This window comes from Oncorhynchus gorbuscha, linkage group LG11 (genome assembly GCF_021184085.1).
Source record: "Oncorhynchus gorbuscha isolate QuinsamMale2020 ecotype Even-year linkage group LG11, OgorEven_v1.0, whole genome shotgun sequence".
In the NCBI taxonomy this organism is placed as follows: Eukaryota; Metazoa; Chordata; class Actinopteri; order Salmoniformes; family Salmonidae; genus Oncorhynchus; species Oncorhynchus gorbuscha.
In genome coordinates this window covers 42,909,011-42,933,980 of record NC_060183.1, presented here as the reverse complement: position 1 = coordinate 42,933,980, position 24,970 = coordinate 42,909,011, and the positions used below count along the sequence as shown (strand labels likewise).

Sequence of the window (24,970 nt, the reverse complement as noted above, 5' to 3'; positions counted from 1 at the left end):
GTATGTAACAAAACAAGCGAGTATAGTGTAGATAAATATTGTACCATCTAAACCGCTGTGAAATATATTTTCCATAACCAACAATGTTTTATTTTCAGCTGTTTGAAGCTCATGTACATCACTGAAAGTAAAAGATACAAAAATGAAACTTAAGACCAGGAAGCATATCAATAGCACACATAGAACAGATATTCTGCTTCTTAGACTTGCTTTCAATGAGAATGACAGAGTTTTATATTTGGATTTAGTGGGGTCACTCAAAAACTTACAAATTGCAGCTTTAAGTTAGACCTGATATCTCAAAGGCTCTTGCTCCTGTTTAAACAAGGGTGGCTTGTAAGACACACCTGCCAAGTATGCTGTAACATCTGTGAAAACTAGAAGTTCATTAAGAGTCACAGGCTAATGCAGGAAATACCTATGCTCTTGGCCTTCATCATAAGCAATGATCATCTGTTAGACATGCTACATTAATTCAATTAAACCAGTTAAATATACGTTCTGGTGCATAAAGATCCCGTTGAGCCTTTTTTCATAACATTGTAGATAATAAATATACGCACCTTCTCACATACGGCCGTGGATTATTTCAATGGTCATTTTAACAGGACAGTTTCCCGATTAAGCGGGTTCGTGTGGCCACCCCCTGGAGGCTTCGTGTAGTTGCCCAGCGCAACCGCTGGGGTTGTAACCCCGACTAGGTTTGTAACCCGACACCCTGTGCTGCGGTGCCTTACGGTCGGTCACCCACAGAGAGGCTGTTTAAAAAGGAAAAGGATGAGTTCTCCGCTCCTGACTCGGTAACCGCCCCAAGAACTAACATTTTCTTTCTGATTCAACGTCCCTCATTACGGATCGGCATAAATGAATGAACCACGGGGAATATCGGAAGAAAGTCACCCTGGAACGTTTCCTGTCAAACTGCTCTCTGGCTGACTACAGTCATTTATGTTGGTCTTGATAGGCAAATCAATAGAAGAGCTTTCCCTTGGAACTTTATTGCAAGCTTGTCAAATGTGTTAGAGGACAACCGGTGCGTTCTGTTCCCTTGCAAAGGAGTCACGCTGTGATTAACAGATCAGGTTTTTGACTGCCAGGACAAATGAATACAAATGAATCTAGGGATCCGAAGGGGAGATTGCAGAACCTCTCATCTCGACACAAAGTGAGTATTTCTATACTGGATGTGTTTTTGTGATGGGATCAGAAGTTGATATGAAAGTGATGGAGTCACTCACACACTTGCATATGCAGCCTAATTGAAGTGGACCTGACTGATAGTTACGATGTGATTTTGAATGCAGATGTTCAGTTATCCTAGCCTATATACACTGAGTGTACAGAACACCTACTCAGCTCGGAGGTTCGAACTAGCGACTTTTCCGTTTACTGCCCTAACCTTCTTGGTATGTGTTCTACCTGCCGGCTGACAATGGTCCCGCAGCCTGTCACAACCGATGTTCATTTGTGGCAGTTATCCCGAAGCTGTTTGTATTAACCTCCAGAGAAAGTTACTGATTCAGTTGGAACAGGATCTACTTTGTAACCTTTTCGAACGTGATTTTACAATAGGCTAATTTAGTTCGAATATGCAGTCAAGCAATGGTTTTAGGAGGGCGATAGTGAGAAGATGCATATGCCTACTTTAGGTTTTTTATTCGTTTGAGAAATGACCTAACATACATTTGCTGTGTTATCTTTGGAATGCACGGCGCTCTCATCAAAAGCTGTAACTTTCTCAGCGCAAAGTGCGCGTACAATTAAGCATATTAAATTCCCCCGGCGACTGAAAACGAACGTCTCTGAAGTGTTGTCCATTCCAGGGACTTTTCTTCGTTTTGTTTTGCAACACTGTAAAGAGTAAAAGTGATAAGGTATTAAACCGGGTCGTTTTTGTGAAGGATGAACTGTTGTAAGAAATCACACTGCATAATGAGGTACTAACGATGGGCCCGGATAATGACCGCACTCCACACTTAAAACAGCTGGAGTCCGCGGGTGAGTTGTGTGAACAGCTATCTCTGTCTTATCGAAGAGGGAGGTTCTGTGAAGTGATTTGTCAACTTTTGAGTTCCATCTGTTTTTGGTTTTCATCAGTCCATTATCCGTCTCCAAACAAGCAACTTGTTGTTATATCAGTCTCTTTCATGTTGTTTGTTTGTCAACTTTTCATTTTCATAAAGGAGGCTAAATACGCTTTCATTTTTTCATCGGTCATACTATTCATATTTTATCAGATGACTTTCACTATCAAATAGCCTACCATTTTACCATTTCGTATATGAAAGGAATATCCCAAAATCGTATTACCCCCAATGAATGAACAAGTCTGTTAATCAATAAAAGGAGGAGGGGAGGAAGGGAAGAGCAAGGAAGTAGTTCAAGGAATGTCCAGTGCCTCAATTCATGTCCTGACTAAATTGATGTCCACAGCCAGTCACTGTTAGGCTATCTACTCTTCGAAATAAACTGCTAGGTTTTCAAAATGATACATCATAATTTCACTGATGTTCAACTGATGACAATAAACAGCATAACCTATTTAGTTAACAATATTGGCAACAAACCAAAAAAATCAGAATATTATCAAAGTTCAATCAAATGTGTATATGTGTTGAGACCAGATGGATAGCCCTCTCACAGAGAGAGGGGGGAGAGAGGGGGTCCTTCTGTAGCTCAGTTGGTAGAGCATGGCGCTTGTAACGCCAGGGTAGTGGGTTCGATCCCCGGGACCACCCATACGTAGAATGTATGCACACTTGACTGTAAGTCGCTTTGGATAAAAGCGTCTGCTAAATGGCATATATTATTATATTATTATATTATTATTATTAGAGAGAGAGAAATACATATAGAGAGGGAGAAATACAAATTGGGAAAAAAAGAGAGGACAGAGATAGATGGTGAAGGTAATAAAGGACATAGAGTGTGAGGATAGGGACAGAGGTCAGTGGAACCACAAAGGTCGAAGGCATGCAGAAAAGTAGAGGAAGAGGAGCCCTACACACGGACTACAAAATGAGAAACAGAGCTTTAGTATAATGGCATTTTTAAATCCGACAAGCTGCCTGGTAAATTGATTGTAATGGTCACTCAGAAGCTCCAGGCATCATTGAGGTTTCAACATCTGAACAGTTGGGCGCTTTGGCATGACTTTAGGATGTCAAAGGGGGCAATAAATAATAGACCATTTCCGATTGTGCCCCCCACTGATTGGATTTGTGCATCTCTTACATACGGGAAGATGTCGAGAGTTTGTCATGTTGTTATTGTAAAAGACAACTTGTTTTCAATGACTTACCTGATTAAAAAAAGGCAAAATCAAAACAAGTATGCCAAAGAATTTACATTTGACATTTTAGTCATTTAGCAGCCACACTTATCCAGAGCAACTACATTCATCTTAAGTTAGTACATTCATCTTAATTAAGATAGCTAGGTAGGACAACCACATTTCACAGGCATATACAGTAGAGAAATGTTTTCCTCAATATCGTAGCCATAAGTAGAGTCAGAGCTGGGGGGAGGTAAGATACTGTTTGATTTTTCTGATGTTTTCGGAAGCTGGATCCACCATTGGGACAGAGTGGGAGGGCCATGAGACCTGAGGTGGCAGAATGGAGTGCTCGGGTTGGGGTGTAGGGTTTGAGTATAGCCTGAAGGTAGGGAGGGGCAGTGTCTCTTGCTGTTCCGTAGGTAAGCACCATGGTCTTGTAGTGGATGCGAGCTTCGACTGGAAGCCAGTGGAGTGCCATGAGAGAACTTGGGAAGGTTGAAAACCTTGCGGGCTGCAGTGTGCTTGATAAGTCGCAGTGGTTTGATTAAACAAGTGGGGAGCCCAACTAACAGCGATTTGCAGTAGTCCAGACTGGAGAGGACAAGTGCCTGGATTAGAACCTGTGCCGCTTCCTGTGTGAGATAGGGTCGTACTCTACCGATGTTGTAGAGAATGAACCTGCAGGAGGGGGTCACTGCTTTGATGTTTTCAGAAATGACAGGGTGTTGTCCAGGGTCACGCTAAGGTTCATTTCACTCTGGGAGGGCAACACTGAGGAGTTGTCAACCAGGATGGAGAGGTCTTTGAGAGGGCAGGCATTCCTACTCAACTATATACTTTTGCTCACTGGGAGACAACCAATGGTTCTTGCAGAGCTGGTCTAACAGAAACAGTAGATCCATGAAGTAAGTTCTGACTGAGGGTTGTGCTGACTAGTATTTCATGTTTTCTTGTTCTTTTGGCTCTGTATTTTGAAGACTCAACTTGCTTGCAAATCTCTCAGCTGTAAAGTCAGCCCTGGTGTTGCAGTGTGAAACCGCCAAAGACAGGATATATGCAGACGTCAGACGTATTTACACTGTATGCTGAAGCTGTCTCCTGTAGGTTCAGCTTCACATTACAGGAGACCACGGAGCTCCAACGACCTGTTACACAGCCCCGTCTGAACTAAACCACCAAGGCTGCAACTTTTGCCTATTAAAAAGCAGTGTTGTTTCCAAACGAATAGAATCCAATTGTACCGGAAAACCCACATAACCCAGACCTGCCACAGAGCCCGTCATACAAGCATCAGTATCTCCTCTAACCAAACCACCTTTAGGATACAGATGTTTGCCGGCCCAGTAGGTAGACTTTAGTCTGTAAAAACAGTGCAACTGTAAAAATACTGTTAATTTCAAGCAAACTTAGTTGACTCAACATTAAGTCTGGTTCACATACACGTAAACCGACTGACAGAATGAGACTCAGTTCCAGCAGATCCCTGCCCAGCTGATAAGAGACAATCTGAGACCACAACCAGCTGCTTGTCATGAGACACACACACACACACACACACACACACACACACACACACACACACACACACACACACACACACACACACACACACACACACACACACACACACACACACACACACACACACACACAACCAGCTGTTAAGAGTGGTGTCGGGTTGGTGATGATCGCACTCCTCTGCATTACTTACTGTGAGATCAGACCGTGGTTTCAGAGCATTCTCTGGTTCCCCAGGTTGTTATTTGCTAAAGCAGAATGACTTTGTTCAGTCTGGGGAAGGTGTGTGTGTGTGTGGGGGGGGGGGGTTAACCACAACCACAGCTGCTTTAGACATTTCCTCCAGTGTTTCCCAATGTCTTCCGATGGTAATAACCAAAGTGACAGCTCCTTTCCTCCTGTTAAAGGATCCCCTATTCACCCAAATCAAATCACATTTTATTGATCTCATACACGTGGTTATCAGATGTTAATGTAAGTGTAGCGAAATGCTTGTGCTTCTTGTTCCAACCATGCAGTAATATCTAACAAGTAATCTAACAATTCCACAACAACTACGTTGTACACACAAGTCTAAAGGGGTGGAATAAGAATATGTACATATAAATATATGGATGAGCGATGACCGAGCGGCATAGGCAAGATGCAATAGATGGTATAAATACAGTATATACATATGTGATGAGTAATATAAGATATGTGAACCTTATTAAAGTGCCATTATTAAAGTGACTAGTGATCCATTTATTAAGGTGGCCAATGATTTCGAGTTTGTATGTAGGCAGCAGCTTCTCTGTGTTAGTGATGGCTGTTTAACAGTCTGATGACCTTGAGATAGAAGCTGTTTTTCAGTCTCTCAGTCCCAGCTTTGATGCACCTATTCTGACCTCACCTTCTGGAGCTACCAGTCCAACTGTCATTCACTCACCTCACCCCACTTGGGACAACAAACTGAAATAGAAAACAGACTGAAACAGGGAGGGACTACCTGGACCCATTATGAAATGTTTATTGTAGCTTTCAATTGCTAAATTATTTGAAGGTTTTCCATTGCGTGGCCTAGTGAACTCGATCCTGGTCAGCCCCTGTAGTGTGGTGAGAGGAACATGTTCACTGGAGGCTGCTGCTGCTGGGTGTTAGAGACTAAGCTACCTTTAACGTGAAATAGTTCTGCAGAGAACTTTATTGCATTTCTTTATGATGATGATAATGATGATTATGATGGAGAGAGTAATTAAATGACAGACTGTGCTTGGGTTGTTGTTGTTTTGCGGTATGTTCTGACCCAGATTTAAGCTTTTTATTTCACCTGACGTCCCCATAATGCAGTAACACTCATATGTCTTCCTCATGTCATGCTCATATATCCCATCTGCAAATTCAACTTACCATTGATATCAACTGCAATGATATAAAGGGAAGTATAGTGTCTCATGAAAGGTCCATTTTTCAATAGAATAAAAATGCATTTTGGGCCTTAAGATTTATAAGTTGTTTACTGAGCCAACCTAGCTGTAACATGAATTGCTGTAGAGTGTTTCTAACCAGCTTCTCCTTTCTTCCTCACAGGAGAGTCCTATTGCTCTGTACAGTTTTATATTGTACTTGCTACCTGGGACTTGCACAAGTAAACTCTGAAGGTAAGACATTACTTCCTGGTATTAATTTATTTTCTTTTCCACCCTGGTTTCACAGTCCCTATTTAATAGCGGAAAAGCAGTAAAACAGATTGGATTGGAGTTATATTGTGCTCATAGCACAAGCCTGTAAACATGCTGTATGGGATTTGGACATTTCCATGGCAATGTGTGTGTAGAGCTCAAACGGTTCATTAAGGTGTGATGGCTCTTGTGAGGTTTGCGGCTTTCCAAAGACACAAATGAACACAATTGACACAATTACAATAACTGCTCTGGTTCAAATTAACATTTTTCTGTACTATTTTGGAGTAATGAGGCCCTGAACTCATTCATTATGTGGAATTGAATTAGAAGAGAAGAGGCATAGGCCATAGGGGGCAATTCCGACCCCAGTTAAAGGCGCACAAATGGAACATAATTTCCTTCTTCGGTACTTTTCTCTATGCGTATTATGACCTTGAACTTATGCATGAGAATTGCCTGCTATTCACCCGCTATTTGTTCTGGGAGGAGATCTAAGAAATGAAGGTGTGGCGGAGGTGTGTCTACAGATATGTTGTATTCAGACCATGACTTAATTCCACTACCTTTACATGCGAGGAGACCCGAATAAGGTCATGTGAACATGCGGGAAAAGTGGAAAAAGCATCTACTTTATTTTTTCTGATAGAAAAAACAGCATTCTCCATACACTGTAATTTATACATTGATAAGAGCTAGGTAAATGAGTAACTTATTTGGAGAAGGAGATTGAGAAGGATCCCTAGAGATGAATGCGAAACCAGTCATATGGAAGAACTGGAAATCAAATCAACATGACATGTATTGATGCCCCCTTTCTACAGTTAAGTAGTATATACAGCGCCTTGCGAAAGTATTTGGCCCCCTTGAACTTTGCGACCTTTTGCCACATTTCAGGCTTCAAACATAAAGATATAAAACTGTATTTTTTTTGTGAAGAATCAACAACAAGTGGGACACAATCATGAAGTGGAACGACATTTATTGGATATTTCAAACTTTTTTAACAAATCAAAAACTGAAAAATTGGGCGTGCAAAATTAAAAAACCTGTTTTTTAAATGAATAATACATACTTTCCTTACCCCAAAATTTGCCTAAGTAATCTCCAAAATCAGAGTTTTTTTAAATCTACCAGTTAGTGTTCAATCGGAGACAAATATGCACATATTTAGTTGGCTTTCTTTTGTTGATCCCTATATTATGAACCTGTTTTTTTATGTATTCTAGTCTGTTGACAAAAATGGAGTTAAAGGTACACCGTTTTTAAAGGGATGGCTTAAGATAAATTTACTGAAAACTCTGAATTGAAACTTCTGGCACCTGCAGAAGGTAAGTCTAAATATTAACTTCTGAGAAGTGCGCAGGAAAGGCGTGCGTAGGAAAGGTCTACATTTCCTAAATTGGAGTCGGGCAGGGATACCAGAAAGGCTGTGAAATCCAACCAGGTGCTAAACACAAACTGTATGGCTGTGTCTCTGGCTCCCAATTCCCTATGGAGTGCACTACTATTGACTGCATGTTTGGTTTCTGTCTTAGAGCAGAGACACACCAATCAACCCAAACCAGTCAGTGTTAGTCCCATCGCCTGCAGTCCCCATGGTGTATTCCAGGGACCACCTGCCGGGTGGTTGCGAGTGGGGGCCAATTTTTTACATTGAACATATTATTATTATTGTTTATTTGAACAGACGCAATATACAACAAAGCATGTCTCAGTACACTTGATAAAAATGCATTGGACTAGATTTAGCCAACAGCTAATTTCCATCTGCAGTCCCCAGGCAGGTGAACATATAAACAAAAAAAAACATTTACGAGCAGACAACATACAGATATCAAACATATTTAAAATAAAAGAAGAAAAGAATAGTACAAAAAACAGAGGTCAGGACATACAGATATGTTTCCACACAGAAGTCAAGACATTGCACATAATAATTATCGGACAAATTGTTATTGGACCTATGAGTTGTAAAAACACATAGTAAAAAACATGAACAAAACCAAACAGCAACAAAACAAATTCATAAGTGGCTACTGTTCTTTTAACCACTGGTTAACTTTTGGTGTAAAAGCAGTGGTGTAAAGTACTTAAGTAAAAATATTTTAAGTCGTTTTTGGGGGTGTCTGTACATTACTTTACTATTTATACTTCACTATGTTCCTAAAGAAAACAATATACTTTTTACTCCATACATTTTACCTGACACCCAAAAGTGCTAGTTACATTTTGAATGCTTAGCAGGACAGGAAATGGTCTAATTCACACACTTATGAAGAGAACATCCCTACTGCCTCTGATCTGGCGGACTCACTAAACACATGCCTAGTTTGTAAATTATGTCTGAGTGTTGGAGCCTGCCCCAGGCTAGCTGTAAATTACATTTTATTTAAATAAAAATGGTGCCGCTGGCTTTGCTTAATAGAAGGAATATGAAATGATTTATACTTTTACTTTTGATACTTAACCTGTTGCGACGAGCCACCCCGGATCCGGGATCGTGAATACAGCCTCAAGCTCATTACCATAACGCAACGTTAACTATTCATGAAAATCGCAAATGAAATGAAATCAATATGCTAGCTGTCAAGCTTAGATTTTTGTTAACAACACTGTCATCTCAGATTTTCAAAATATGCTTCTCAACCAGAGCAAAACAAGCATTTGTGTAACAGTATTGATGGCTAGCGTAGCATTTAGCATAGCATATAGCATTAGCATTCAGCAGGCAACATTTTCACAAAAAACAGAAAAGCATTCAAATAAAATAATTTACCTTTGAAGAACTTCGGATGTTTTCAATGAGGAGACTCTCAGTTAGATAGCAAATGTTCAGTTTTTCCTGAAAGATTATTTGTTTAGGACAAATCGCTCTGTTTTCTGCGTCACGTTTAGCTACGAAAAAAACCTGTATCCAGGATTGTGTAAATCTATCCGCAAGCTCATTAGCATAACGCAACGTTAACTATTCATGAAAATCGCAAATGAAATGAAATAATCTATTTGCTCTCAAGCTTAGCCTTTTGTTAACAACACTGTCATCTCAGATTTTCAAAAATATGCTTCTCAACCATAGCAAAACAAGCATTTGTGTAACAGTATTGATAGCCTAGCATAGGATTATGCCTGACATTCAGCATGCAACATTTTCACAAAAACCAGAAAAACATTCAAATAAAATAATTTACCTTTGAAGAACTTCAGATGTTTTCAATGAGGAGACTCAGTTAGATAGCAAAGGTTTAGTTTTTACAAAAATATTATTTGTGTTGACAAATCGCTCCGTTTTCTTCATCACGTTTGGGTAAGAAAAAAACGAAAATTAAGTCATTAAAACGCAAACTTTTTTCCAAATTAACTCCATAATATCGACAGAAACATGGCAAACCGATGTTTAGAATCAATTCTCAAGGTGTTTTTCACATATCTATCGACGATAAATCCATCGTTGCAGTTGACTTTCTCTTCTGAAGAAATGGAACGCGCATGGACCTAAAGATTACGCAATAATTTCGACACAGGACACCTGGCGGACACCTGGTAAATGTCGTCTCTTATGGTCAATCTTCCAATGATATGCCTACAAATAAGTCACAATGCTGCAGACACCTTGGAGAAACGACACAAAGGGCAGGCTCATTCCTGGCGCATTCACAGCCATATAAGGACACATTGGAACACAGCGCCTTCAGAATCTGGGGCATTTCCTGTATGAAACTTCATCTTGGTTTCGCCTGTAGCATTAGTTCTGGGGCACTCACAGATAATATCTTTGCAGTTTTGGAAACGTCAGAGTTTTTTCTTTCCAAAGCTGTCAATTACATGCACATCTTTTCATGTCAAAATATCTTGTTTAAAACGGGAACGTTTTTTATCCAAACATTTAAAAGACCGCCCCCTATCTCGAAGAAGTTAATTATATTTTAGTAATTACATTTACTTTAGATACTTAGGGTATATTTAGAACCAAATAATTCTAGACTTTTACTCAAGTAGTATTTTACTGGGGGAATTGTACTTTTACTTGAATAATTAAGGTATCTATCATTTTACTCAAGTATGACAATTGGGTACTTTTTCCACCACTGTGTAAAAGCACTGACATTAGCCACACATTTGAACTTTTCAGGAAGTTTGCTCCAGTTGTAAAAATGCAGATTGGGAAACAGCTGTTCTACACACTGGAACTCTACAGTTTTCATTAATTGCTCCCCTAGTGTGCGAACATATAGATGGTAAAGTAGTAGTAGACTTGTTGTGGAGCAAGTCCATGTACATGTTTAAAAAGCAGTTTTACATTTGAAAGTGTACAAAAACATCCAAAACTTAACAACTTGTGTTTCTTTAGAATTAAACAGTGGTAATAATTATTCATTTTTTGATTTAAAAAAAATTCAATGCACGCTTGTACAGAGATTGCAATGGTGTCTTGTGTTTTTTTCTTGTAATGCAATAAGACATGTGAGAAAATTATCATAGCATATATATAAACCTTAGCAGCATTAGTGTTAAGACAGTTTATTATCTAAATGTCACAGTATTGACCAACTTAGTCAGTTTAGAGTCTAATACCACACCCATGTACTTATACTGAACAAAAATATTAAACACAACATGCAACAATTTCACCAATTTTACTAAGTTACAGTTCATATAAGGAAATCTTGTCAATTGAAATACAATCAATAGGCCCTAATCTATGGATTTCACATGACTGGGCAGGGGCGCAACCTTGGGTGGGCCTGGGAGGGAGGGCATAGGCCTACCCACTTGGGAGCCAGGCCCAGCCAATGAGAGTGAGTTTTATCCCCCAAAAAAGGGCTTTATTATAGACACTTGGCCTCCCAAGTGGCTCAGCGTTCAAAAGCACTGCATCGCAGTGGCATCACTACAGACCCGGGTTTGATCCCAGGCTTACATTTTTTAAATAACCATACAACTCAGTTTCATCAGCTGTCTGGGTGGCTGGTCTCAGACCATCCCGCAGGTGAAGAAGAAGGATGTGGAGGTCCTGGGCTGGTGTGGTTACACATGGTCTGTGGTTGTGAGGCCAGTTGGACATACTGACAAATTCTCTAAAAAGACGTTGGAGGTGGCTTATGGTAGAGAAATGAACATTGAATTCTCTGGTAATAGTTCTGCTGGACATTCCTGTAGTCAACATGCCAATTGCACACTCCTTTAAAAATTGTGACATTGTGACAAAACTGCACATTTTTTTCAAGTGGCCTTTTATTGTCCCCAGCACAAGATGCACCTGTGTAATGATCATGCTGTTTAACCAAGCTTCTTGATATATTATATTGGCTAAGGAGAAATTATCACTAACAGGGATGTCAACAAATTTGGACACAATTTGAGATAAATAAGCTTCTTGTGTGTATGGAACATTTCTGCTCATGAAACATGGGACCAACACTTTACATGCTGCGTTTATGTTTTTGTTCAGATATATATATATATATATATATATATATATATATATATATATATATATAGTATTTTATTTTTATTTTTCTGCCTTAACAAATATGTCAGGAAAGGTGACATGCAATGGAGAAATACACTTTGCCTTCATAGCCTATTGTCTAGTTAGGCTATAACACAGCAAATAATGTTTTTTTGATAATGGCACTGTGATTTTATGTGATTTTTGGAAGTTTATGAGTGTTTTATAAACAAAAAGAGTGCAATTGATCAATCTACGAAACTCTGAAGAGGGCCAGCCTACTTTCTGATACAGAATGCAGTGTTGTGTACTGAACCTATCACCCTTAGTTAAGCGTATCGATAACCTGTGTCCAATTGCATCAATACAGTGTTTAAAGATACGCTTAAGAGTAAAGGCCCTTAGACGGACCTTTGTGGAACCCCCATTGTACAGTTGCCAGACAATGACGCTTTCTGATTGATGCTAACACACTGGATTCTGTCAGATAAATATGAATGCATCAATTTTAAAGCATTGCTAATTTAGAGAGTAGAATTCTGTGATGTTACAGTATCAACTGCTTTTTGCAAATCTAAAAACATCCTATCACTCCCCCTTTCAATTGAACCTTCTCCAAAAAATAGCTTTTCTCTGACTCAGTAAAACGGTTAGCTCTTAAACCAAATTGCATGGGGTGTAATGAGAAATAACTAGTATTCAAGTGATCAGTCAATTGCTCAGCAACTACCCTCTTCGCAGTCTTGGGAAAATACGTATTGGTCTATAATTATTGACCATAAAATAATCTCCAGACTTGAATATGAGTGTAAGAACAGCTGACTTCCATTCCTTAGGGAAGATACTTTGGTTTATGGAAAAATGTATCAAATGTATAGTGAACAAAAATATAAATGCAACATGCAAAGTGTTGGTCCCATGTTTCATGAGCTGGCTCCCAACTGTGCCCTCTCAGGCCCACCCATGGTTGCGACCCTGCCCTGTCGTGTGAAATCCATAGATGGCCTAATGAATCCATAGATGGCCTAATGAATTTATTCTATTGACTGATTTCCTTATATGAACTCTAACTCAGTAAAATCATTGACATTGTTGCATGTTGCATTTATATTTTTGTTCAGTATTTTATTGGTGATGTTAAAATACATTTTGTGTTTTAATTAAAAAACATGATCAAAAACATTATCTCTCGTGGACAGACTGCGTAAACATAAATGGTACCTTAGATCTGTCATGAAAATGAGCCACATTAGTTCCGGTGCTTTGGACAAATCACAATTTCAAAGAAAATCAATCAAATCAAATCAAACTTTATTTGTCACATGCGCCGAATACAAGTGTAGACCTTACCGTGAAATTCTTACTTATAAGCCCTTAACCAACAGTGCAGTTCAAGAAGAGCTAAGAAAATATTTACCAAGTAAACCAAAGTTAAAAATAATAAAAAGTAACACAATAAAATAAGAATAACAAGGCTATATACAGGGTGCCGGTACCGAGTCAGTGTGCGGAGGTACAGGTTAGTTGAGGTCATTTGTACATGTAGGTTGGGGTGAAGAGACTATGCATAGATATTAAAGCGAGTAGCAGAAGTGTACAAAACAAATGCGGAATGGGAGGGAGGGGGGGGTGTCAACGTAAATAGTCCGGTGGCCATTTGATTAATTGTTCAACAGTCTTATGGCTTGGGGGTAGAAGCTAGAGTTGGCGCTCCGCTCTGCAGTGCGGCAGCAGAGAAAACAGTCTATGACTTGGGTGACTGGAGTCTCTGACAATTTAATGGGCTTTCCTCTGACAGCGCCTATTATAGCGCCTTGTGGTCAGATGCCTAGCAGTTGCCATACCAGGCGGTGATGCAAACGGTCAGGATGCTCTCAATGGTGCAGCTGTAGAACTTTTTGAGGATCTGGGAACCCATGCCAAATCTTTTCAGTCTCCTGAGGGGGAAAAGGTTTTGTCGTAACCTCTTCACGACTGTCTTTTTGTGTTTGGACCATGATAGTTTGTTAGTGATGTGGACAGTAAGGAACTTGAAACTCTCGACCCGCTCCACTAAAGCCCCGTTGATGTTAATGGGGGCCTGTTCGGCCTGCCGTTTCCTGCCATCCACGATCAACTCCTTCGTCTTGCTCACATTGAGGGATAAGTTGTTGTCCTGGCACCACACTGCCAGTTCTCTGAACACCTCCCTATAGACTGTCTCATCGTTGATGATGGTGTTGGAGTCGTGTTTGGCCACACAGCCGTAGGTGAACAGGGAGTACAGGAGGGGACTAAGTACACACCACTGATGGGCCACCAGTGTTGAGGATCAACGTGGCAGACGTGTTGTTGCCTAACCTAACCTAACCTGGTGGCGGCCCGTCAGTAAGTCCAGGATCCAGTTGCAAAGGGAGGTGTTTAGTCCCAGGGCAATATGGTGTTGAACGCTGTGCTGTTCATTGATTACAGCTTTCTCACATAGGTGTTTGTTTTGTCCAGGTGGGAAAGGGCAGTGTGGAGTGTGATTGAGATTGCATCATAAGTGGATCACAGGGACTATGGGCACAGGGACTATGGTGGTCTGCTTGAAACATGTAGGTATTACAAACTCGGTCAGGAAGAGGTTGAAAATGTCAGTGAAGACACTTGCCAGTTGGTCCATGCATGCTTTGAGTACTTGTCCTGGTAATCCATCTGACCCCACGTCTTTGTGAATGTTTACCTGTTTAAAGGTCTTGCTCACATCGGCTACCGAGAGCGTTATCACACAGTCATCAAGAACAGCTGGTGCTATCGTGCATGTTTCAGTGTTGCTTGCCTCGAAGCGAGCATAAATGTAATTTAGCTCACCTGGTAGGCTCGCGTCGTTGGGCAGCTCGCGTCTGGGTTTCCCTCTGCAGTCCGTAATAGTTTTCAAGCCATGCCACATCCGACGAGCGTGAGAGACAGTGTAGTAGGATTCAATCTTAATCCTGTATTGACGCTTTGCTTGTTTGATGGTTCGTCTGAGGGCATAGCGGGATTTCTTATAAGGGTCTGGATTAGTGACCCGCTCCTTGAAAGCGGCAGCTCTAGCCTTTAGCTCGATGTGGCTGTTTCCTGTAATCCATGGCTTCTGGTTTGGATATGTACGTATGGTCACTGTGGGGACAACGTCATCGATGCACTTATTGATGAAGCCGATGACTGAGGTGGTATACTCCTCAATGCCATTAAATGAATCCCAGAACATATTCCAGTCTGTGCTAGCAAAACAGTCCTGTAGCGTAGCATCCGCGTCATCTGACCACTTCTGTATCTCTGTGTGTGGTGTAAAGGTGGTGTAGAGTTTTTTTCCTCTGGTTGCACATGTGACATCCTGACAAAAATGTGGTAAAACTGATATAAGGTTGCCTGGATTAATGTCCCCGGCCACTAGGACCGCTGCTTCTGGATGAGCATTTCTTGTTTGCTTCTGGCCTTATAGAGTTGTTTGAGTACGGTCTTTGTACCATTGGTCTGTGGTGGTAAATAGACGGCTATGAATAATATAGATGAGAACTCTTGGTTGATAGTGTGGACTACAGCTTACCATAAGGTACTCTACCTCATGCGAACAATACCTTGAGACTTCTTTAATATTAGACATCACGTATCAGCTGTTATTGACAAATAGACACACCCCCTCACCCCTCGTCTTACCAGACGTAGCATCTCTGTTCTGCTTTTCATGGAAAAAAACACCAGCTCTATTTTATCCGTGTCGCCTCACAAGTCCTCAACTGGCAGCTTCATTAAATAGTACCCGCAAAACACCAGTCTCAACATCAACAGTGAAGAGGCGACTCCGGGATTCTGGCCTTCTAGGCAGAGTTGCAAAGAAAAAGCCATATCTCAGACTGGCTAATAAAAATAGAAGGCCAGTATCCCTGAGTCGCCTCTTCACTGTTGATGTTGAGACTAGTGTTTTGCGGGTACTATTTAACGAAGCTGCCCGTTAAGGATTTGTGAGGTGACACGGATAAATTAGAGCTGGCGGGATTTTGTTTCTGGCCATTTTAGCTTGTAAATATTGAGTCACAAATGATGATTCTCCAGATAGTCAACTAGTCTAACGAAAGCCAGTTTTATTGCTTCTTTAATCAGAACGACAGTTTTCAGCTGTGCTAACATAATTTAAAAACGGTTTTCTAATGATCAATTAGCCTTTTAAAATGATGAACTTGGATTAGCTAACACAACGTGCCATTAGAACACAGGAGTGATGCTTTCTGATAATGGGCCTCTGTCACTGTGGTAGACCAGGGGGTTGGGTCAAAACGTTTACACAGATCAGACACGAACAGAGTAGGATTAGCTCAGTTTCAAAGATGTTTATTAAAATAATAGTTCAAAAGCAAAGGTCTCCCTCATGAGACCCTCTCCGGGATACCGTCTTCTGGGCTCCGGGTCTTGCTGTATCCTGTGGGGATCAAAAACTGAACTCGCTCCTGTTACCTCTGCCACTGCCCCCAACTATACGGGAGTTCTTTCTTCCCCCAGTCCTCTCCTGTGTGCTGCCCTTCTGGCAGCTTCATTGGACTTGTACAGCTGGTGAGCAATCAGCCCTTGATTACTCAAAACTCCCAATCAGCCCCAATTAGTCCTGGCCAGAGAGCCCTTTGAGACCTGGCACGTCCAGCAGATGGAGCCATCGCCTTGTGATGTATACTCCGTCTGTCACCAGGCCTCGACGAGTCTCCCCCTGGTGGCTGACCTGCTGTACGCCACAATGCTTATGTAGATATTCAATTAAAAATCTGCCGTTTCCAGGTACAACATTAACAATGTCTAAACTGTATTTCTGATCAATTTGATGTTATTTTAATGGACAAATATTTGCTTTTCTTTAAAAAAAAAGAAGTCATTTATAAGTGACCCCGAACTTTTGAACGGTAGTGTATACAGTACACCAATGATATTGAATGACATTTGTGGAGATAAGGTTTTTGTAATAATCATACTTTCCAGAATATTTTTATTCTTGAATTCAATCTGTTCACACTTAATCACATTCTTTACCAATGTCAAAATTCTACCTCCTGTCTCATGAGCTCTATCTTGTATCCTGCTGGCACTGTATAAATACTGTACTAGTATTAGCAGTACTCCAAAAAGAAAATCCCCTTTTCAGGGCCCTGTCTTCCAAAGATAATTCACAGATCTTCATTGTAAAGGGTTTAAACACTGTTTCCCATGCTTGTTCAATGGCCCATAAACAATTAATGAACATGCACCTGTGGAACGGTCGTTAAGACACTAACAGCTTACAGACGATAGGCAATTAAGGTCACAGTTATGAGAAGTTAGGACACTAAAGAGGCCTTTCTACTGACTGAAAAACAACAAAAGAAAGAACGTGCCTTGGGCATGCTGCAAGGAGGCATGACGACTGCAGATGTGGCCAGAGAAATAAATTGCAATGTCTGTACTGTGAGACAGCGCTACAGGGAGACAGTACAGACAGCTGATCGTCCTCGCAGTGGCAGACCACGTGTAACACCTGCACAGGATTGGTACATCCGAACATCACACCTGTTATACCAGGAAAACACAATCCCTCCATCGGGGCTCAGACTGCCCGCAATGGACTGAGAGAGGCTGAAATGAGGGCTTGTATAGACTGTTGTAAGGCAGGTCCTCACCAGACACCATATGCAACAATGTCGCATATGGGCACAAACCCACCGTCGCTGGACCAGATAGGACTGGCAAAAGGTGCTCTAAACTGACGAGTCACTGTTTTGTCTCACCAGGGGTGATGGTCGGATTCGTATTTATCATAGAAGAATGAGTGTTACACCGAGGCCTGTACTATAGAGCGGGATCGATTTGGAGGTGGAGGGTCCATCATTGTCTGGGGTGGTGTGTCACAGCATCATCGGCCTGAGCTTGTTGTCATTGCAGGCAATCTCAACGCTGTGCATTGCAGGGAAGACATCCTCCTCCCTCATGTAGTACCCTTCCTGCAGGCTCATCCGGACCCTCCAGCATGCAATGCCACCAGCCATACTGCTCGTTCTGTGCGTGATTTCCTTCAAGAAGGGAATGTCAGTGTTCTGTAATGGCCAGCGAAGAGCTTGAATCTCAATCCTATTGAGCACTCCTGGGACCTGTTGGATCGGAGGGTGAGGGCTAGGGCCATTCCCCCCAAGTAATTGCAGGTGCCTTGGTGGGAGAGTGGGGTTACATATCTCACAGCAAGAACTGGCAAATCTGGTGCAGTCCATGAGGAGGAGATGCACTGCAGCACTTAATGCAGCTGGTGGATACTGGCTGTTACTTTAGATTTGGATCCCCCCCACCTCCTTTGTTCAGAGACACATTGTTCCATTTCTGTTAGTCACATGTCTGTGGAACTTGTTCAGTTTATGTCTCAGTTGATGAATCTTGTTATGTTCATACAAATATTTACACATGTTAAGTTTGATGAAACTAAACGCAGTTGACAGTGAGATGTTTCTTTTTTGCTGAGTTTAGTTTGTTGAGTGCAGTCAGTGCCAGCATCGGTTTGTGGTGGTAAGCAGACAGCTACGGAAAATATAGATGAAACCTCTTGGTAAATCGTATGGTCTATAGCTTATCAGGAGGCATTCGAACTCAGGCAAGCAGAACCTCGAGACGTCCTTAATATTAGAGATTGTGCACCAGCTGTTGTTCACAAAGAGACTCACAGTCCCGCCCTTCAGTTGATGAGACGCTGCCATTCTGTCCTGTCGATGCATAGAAAAACAGCTAGATTTATATTAACCATGTCCTCGTACAGCCACTACTCAGTGAAGCATAGGATATTCCGGTCCCATTTATAAGATCGTCTCAAACAGAGCCCGTGTACTTTGTTTTCCAGTGTTTGTACATTCGCCAATAGAACAGAGGGTAGAGGCATTTTATTTACTCGTCGCCGTAGTTTCATCAGGGTGCCCCCAAGTTGGCCTCTATATATTGCTTTTCCTCTTCCGGGTGCCTTAGATTAGGGCCTGGTCTCAGGTCAGCAGTATGTTCTGCGTGAGCTGAGTTATTGAAGTAGACTTCTTCCTCCAAATCAAGGTTAGTGATCACTGTTCTGATGTCCAGAAGATCTTTTCGGTCATAGGAAACGATGACGGAAACATTATGTATAAAAACAGTTAAAATCAGTGCTAAAAAAAACACAAAATAGTATAACTGGTCAGCAGCCCGTAAAACGTTTACTCCCAGTGCCATTCTTTCTTCACAGTATGTGTGTCTCTGTGTGTGTGTTTGTGTGTGTGTGTGTGAGTGTGCGTAGCCACTCTGATCATACACCTGTCTTGCTCTCTTGCAGATGTGGACATCCTCCAGAGGCTGGGGCTCAAGGGAGAGAAGCCATCAAGCTCCATCCGTCCAGGGATCATTCCATTCCGATCAGGAGTCATCCTCACCCAACAGGCACGTGTGGAGGCCCCTGCCCGCTCAGTCATACCACCGTCCTACTGGCCCAACCTGGCGCTGCTTCTGAGTGTGCGTTCCCACCGTGTCAACAACGCCTTCCTCTTCACCGTTCTCACCGGCCACCGCCGGCTCCTGCTAGGCCTGCAGCTGACCCCGGGGCAGCTTGTCCTCCACACAGGGCCCAAGAGCGCCGTCCCACTCCACTACGACCTCCGCGATGGCCAGTGGCACCATCTGGCTCTGGACATCCGTGACCAAAGGGTGACTCTATACTCTGCCTGTGGGAAGCAGAGCGTTCACGCAGACTTGACTTCAGTAGACAGAGAAGGCCTGGACCCTGAGAGCTCCTTCCTACTCGGGAAGATGGGCCAGGGCTCGGTGCAGTTCGAGGGTGCCATTTGCCAGTTTGACCTTATCCCCTCCTCCCAAGCAGCTCACAACTACTGCAGGTACATTAAGAAACAGTGCAGGGAGGGTGACACCTACAGGCCAAACATAGCGCCCCTCTTAACCCGAGACCCCAACATCACGGCCAGCCTGGCCCTGCCAGCTCCCTCTGAGCTGAACAGGAAGCCCATGGTCATGAACCTAGCAAGGAGCGCCACTGCAGCTGCCTCTGCTGTTAGGCATGTGGTGCCGGCCATCCTGCTAAAGCCCACCCCTAGGACCACTCCTTCTCCCCTGCCTGGTACTGTGATGTTACTCATGACAGGGCCTGGGCAAGCCTTCCCGACCAAGGCCCAGAGCGAGACCATTACAGCACCACTCAGGAATGGAGTCGCCCCTCCCTCCTCCCCCAAAACCTACCCCATCACTCAGAAATCCCACAAGCCCACTCATATCAAGCCCGCCAATGTCAAGCCCACCCCTGTTAAGCCTGCCAATTTCAAGCCCACCCCTCCCAAGCCCACACCTGCCAAGCCCATCCTAGCCAAACCCACCTCTCGCAGCAGCCCCAAGAAGACCACCTTGGGGCTGGAGGCAAAGCAGAAACCCTCTTTCACTGCTGCGGCCAAGCCTACCAAGAAGAAGCCAGACTCTGCCCTTCTAGCCCAGGGGGCAGTCAGCCCTGGGCCAAAGAAACTACTACAGAAACCACAGCCTACAGCACCCAAAAAGACAATAGCCCAGCCTAAAGTCACAGCCACTCGCCAATTCAAAGCCACCAATGCACCTGCCAATCCAAAGCTCTCGAAAGCCACCAATGCACCTGTCACCCAACGGCCCACCAGACCCACCTATGCACCCTTTAACTTCACCGCCACGGGCTGGTGGCAGACGTACGATGTGGAGCCGACCCATTTTTCTCTATTTTTGCCAGGACCCCAAGGGCTAAAGGGTGAACCAGGCCTTGCGGTAAGAGCCTCTTAATACTCTTTCCTACCAACTGGGGATGCATAAGAGATTGTATTTAGCGCACAAAGGCAGTGTACATATGTGTTTTCATGTGTGCATGAGTGAGTATGTGTGAGGTGGAAGTGTGTGGCAGGTTGAGTTATTAAACTCACTGGAGTGGTGAAAGTAGAGCATATGTGAGCCCTCTCTTCCTCATCCTACCCCCGTCCCCTCTTACTCTCTCTCCCAGACTCTATTCCAGTCTGATTACAGACCTCTATCCCTCCTCACTGTGAACAATCGAGGCTCAGTGACGTTCTGCTGAGGGAATATGGGGGGAACACAGCCTCTTCAAAGCTCTGCCAGCCCAGGTATAGAAAGTGGGGAGGAGGACAGGAGGGCTGGGTCTGTGATCAGAGAACCCTTCAGTATATATATAGCCAGATGTCTACAGTGGAAAGTGGGGGTGGGGGGAGAAAGGAGGATGACTGAAGACAAAAGAGAAAGAGAGATGGTGATGGAGAGAGAACATTGTGGACATGGTTCACAAAGTTTCTTTGTTCAAATGTCTCTCCTTTTTCTCAGTTTGTTTGTCTTTACTGTCCTCTTCTGCTTTTCAAAACACAACAACATCAAATGTATATCTATTGGTACATACAGAGTACAAAGCATGTCAGTGTCCTTGTTTGAAGTGAAATGCTGCTAGGGTTTAGCTTTGGGGTAGTGGGGCAAGCTAGCTGGAGTCATATTGTCACTGCAGGCTAAAGGTCACTGCAAGGTTCACTCCGTCGATCGACATGCTTGCATGTGCATGGATGGAGCTGGATTTTTGGGGGCAGACTGCACCTTTGTCCACATTGTTGTTGAGCTCCACCCAGAGTGGAGCAAGTCTGACTTGAGTAGTGTCTATCCACTAGGGGGAGCCAGAGTATCTTACCAAGCAAGAGGAGCCTTGTGTAGTTTATATCCACTAGGGGGAACCAGAGTAGCCTACCAAGCAAGATGGGCCTTGTGGAGTGTATATCCACTAGGGGGAACCAGAGTAGCCTACCAAGCAAGATGGGCCTTGTGGAGTCTATATCCACTAGGGGGAACCAGCGTAGCCTACCAAGCAAGATGGGCCTTGTGTAGTGTATATCCACTAGGGGGAACCAGAGTACGTTACCAAGCAAGATGAGCCTTGTGTAGTGTATATCCACTAGGGGGAACCAGAGTAGCCTACCAAGCAAGATGGGTCTTGTGGAGTGTATATCCACTAGGGGGAACCAGAGTATCTTACCAAGCAAGATGGGCCTTGTGGAGTGTATATCCACTAGGGGGAACCAGAGTACGTTACCAAGTAAGATGAGCCTTGTGTAGTGTATATCTACTAGGGGGAACCAGAGTAGCCTACCAAGCAAGATGGGTCTTGTGGAGTGTATATCCACTAGGGGGAGGTAGAGTAGCTTACCAAGCAAGAGGAGCCTTGTGTAGTCTATATCCACTAGGGGGAACAAGAGTAGCTTACCAAGCAAGAGGAGCCTTGTGTAGTCTATATCCACTAGAGGGAACAAGAGAAGCTTACCAAGCAAGAGGAGCCTTGTGTAGTGTATATCCACTAGGGGGAACCAGAGTACGTTACCAAGTAAGATGAGCCTTGTGTAGTGTATATCCACTAGGGGGAGCCAGAGTAGCCTACCAAGCAAGATGGGCCTTGTGGAGTGTATATCCACTAGGGGGAACCAGAGTAGCCTACCAAGCAAGATGGGCCTTGTGGAGTGTATATCCACTAGGGGGAACCAGAGTAGCCTACCAAGCAAGATGGGCCTTGTGGAGTGTATATCCACTAGGGGGAACCAGAGTAGCTTACCAAGCAATATGGGCCTTGTGTAGTGTATATCCACTATGGGGAGCCAGAGTAGCCTACCAAGCAAGATTAGCCTTGTGTAGTGTATATCCACTATGGGGAGCCAGAGTAGCTTACCAAGCAAGATGAGCCTTGTGTAGTGTATATCCACTATGGGGAGCCAGAGTAGCTTACCAAGCAAGATGAGCCGTGTGTAGTGTATATCCACTATGGGGAGCCAGAGTAGCCTACCAAGCAAGATTAGCCTTGTGTAGTGTATATCCACTATGGGGAGCCAGAGTAGCTTACCAAGCAAGATGAGCCTTGTGTAGTGTATATCTACTATGGGGAGCCAGAGTAGCTTACCAAGCAAGATGAGCCTTGTGTAGTGTATATCCACTATGGGGAGCCAGAGTAGCTTACCAAGCAAGATGAGCCGTGTGTAGTGTATATCCACTAAGGGGAGCCAGAGTAGCTTACCAAGCAAGATGAGCCTTGTGTAGTGTATATCCACTAGGGGGAGGTAGAGTAGCTTACCAAGCAAGAGGAGCATTGTGTAGTCTATATCCACTAGGGGGAACAAGAGTAGCTTACCAAGCAAGAGGAGCCTTGTGTAGTGGATATCCACTAGGGGGAGCCAGAGTAGAGCTTTAGCTAGTTTTAGAGAACTCCTTTGGATTCCATGCTGCAAGATGGAGGATCCTGGGACGAGTCAATGAGGTTGGTCCAGGGCAAGCTGAGACTATTGTGAAGGCCTGCGTGGCCCTCTACAACTACCTTTGCATCACAGACACTGCCAGAGTCATCAACACGGTACACCCACCCCACGTTTGTTGTCCACTCCACACCCATTGGGGACCTGTGCCCAGGAGAGAGAAGGCAGGTGGTACAAGAGGACACCAGCTTCCTGGACCCAAGGAACATGTTGGCAGACGGCAACCAGAGTTGCTAAAGACGTGTCCAACAACCTCAAGGAGTACTTCCTCACACCAGCTGGTAGTGTCTTTCCAGGATGCTGCCATCACACATGACACCCTACAGTAAATATGTTCTCTTTCTCTGGGAGATTACTGTTTATCCAGTATGTAATGTTGTGAGCTACTGTTTTTCTTATTCACACATTACCAATCACAATAAAGATTACCGTAATGACAGTCACTTCATCCTCATGTTGTTTTAGTTTGTCATATACAGTATATTAAGACTAGATCCTCAAGACAGTAACCTAATCTACATTACCATGTAAAGCCTTGTGTAATGTGTAGTGGGAACCTTCCTACCATGGTACATTGGTGAGAATGACTCCCAAGACATTAACCTAATTTAAATAGCTCTTCTACAAAGCAGTACAAGTTTACTGAGTGACTGATACAGAACAGTCATATTTTATGCCACGAGTATAAATAATCAGACAAAGACATTTGCAGACCTTTTGCTAGATATTTTTCACCAGTTGACGATCACAAGAGGAAATACCACAGGAGGAAAATAGTGCAATTAAAGAAATCATTTGAACCAACATCTGCACAAATGTGTTTAGCACACAACACAGGGTCAAGAGATGAGGCAGAGGTAGATGGAGTGTCAGGGCAGATAGTGAAGGTGCGCCTTGAAGCATTGGATGTTGGTGAGAAGGGCAGGGGACGGAATGAGCCAGGCCAGGAAGAAGATGTACCAAGGGGCGATGAACCATCTGTCAGGGCTCAGCTCTGTCTTTGTGCTTTCCCCAACACCATGCCCTTCCAACACCTACAAGCAGATGGCAAATTATTTTGAATACCTTGCAAGCAATCTTAAAACATCTCCATGGGCTCCTTTTGAGTTGAATGTTCACTCAATAGAATTGATTTAATAAACATCTCAATCTAAGTAGCACATACACACCACAGTGTCTGTTTTCAGATGTTTGAACTAGCCCTGCAAATCATTATGATAACAACACAGACACAGGATATTTCCAAGCACAATTTCTCCCATACAGACCTGAGCTGATTTCACATGTTTTAACAACATCTGCTAAACATAAGATCACAACCACACACACATTGATCAAAAGGACTCACATTGAGTACATACAGTGCCTTCGGAAAGTATTTAAACCCCTTTTGACCGTACACCCATTTGTTACATTGCAGCCTTGTTCTAAAATTGCTTAATAACTTGGCTGAAGCACCTTTGGCAGCAATTATAGTCTTGAGTCTTCTTGGGTATGATGCTACAAGCTTGGTACAGTTTCTCACATCCTTCTCTGCAGATCCTCTCAAGCTCTGTCAGGTTGGACGGGGAGCGTCACTGCACAGCTATTTTCAGGTCTTTCCAGAGATGTTTGATCGGGTTCAAGTCCGGGCTCTGGTTGGGCCACTCAAGGACATTCAGAGACTTGTCCCTAAGCCACGTTGTCTTGGCTGTGTGCTTGTTGTCTTGTTGTTGTCTTGTTGGAATGTGAACCTTCGCCCCAGTCTGAGGTCCTGAGCACTCTGGAGCAGGTTTTC

At 43.2% G+C, this 24,970-nt stretch overlaps 1 protein-coding gene across 1 annotated transcript in view; it reads left to right on the top strand.

Annotated features, from left to right (window-relative positions):
- The first annotated feature begins 777 nt into the window (after positions 1-777).
- The window catches only part of col27a1a (collagen, type XXVII, alpha 1a), a 242,648-nt gene continuing 218,455 nt past the window's right edge, over positions 778-24,970 (top strand). Inside the window, exons 1-3 of the mRNA XM_046369694.1 lie at positions 778-1,165; positions 6,365-6,435; positions 19,212-20,674. Coding sequence (XP_046225650.1) covers positions 1,113-1,165; positions 6,365-6,435; positions 19,212-20,674 — 1,587 coding nt within the window. The 5' untranslated portion in view covers positions 778-1,112. The remainder of the gene's footprint in view (positions 1,166-6,364; positions 6,436-19,211; positions 20,675-24,970) is intronic.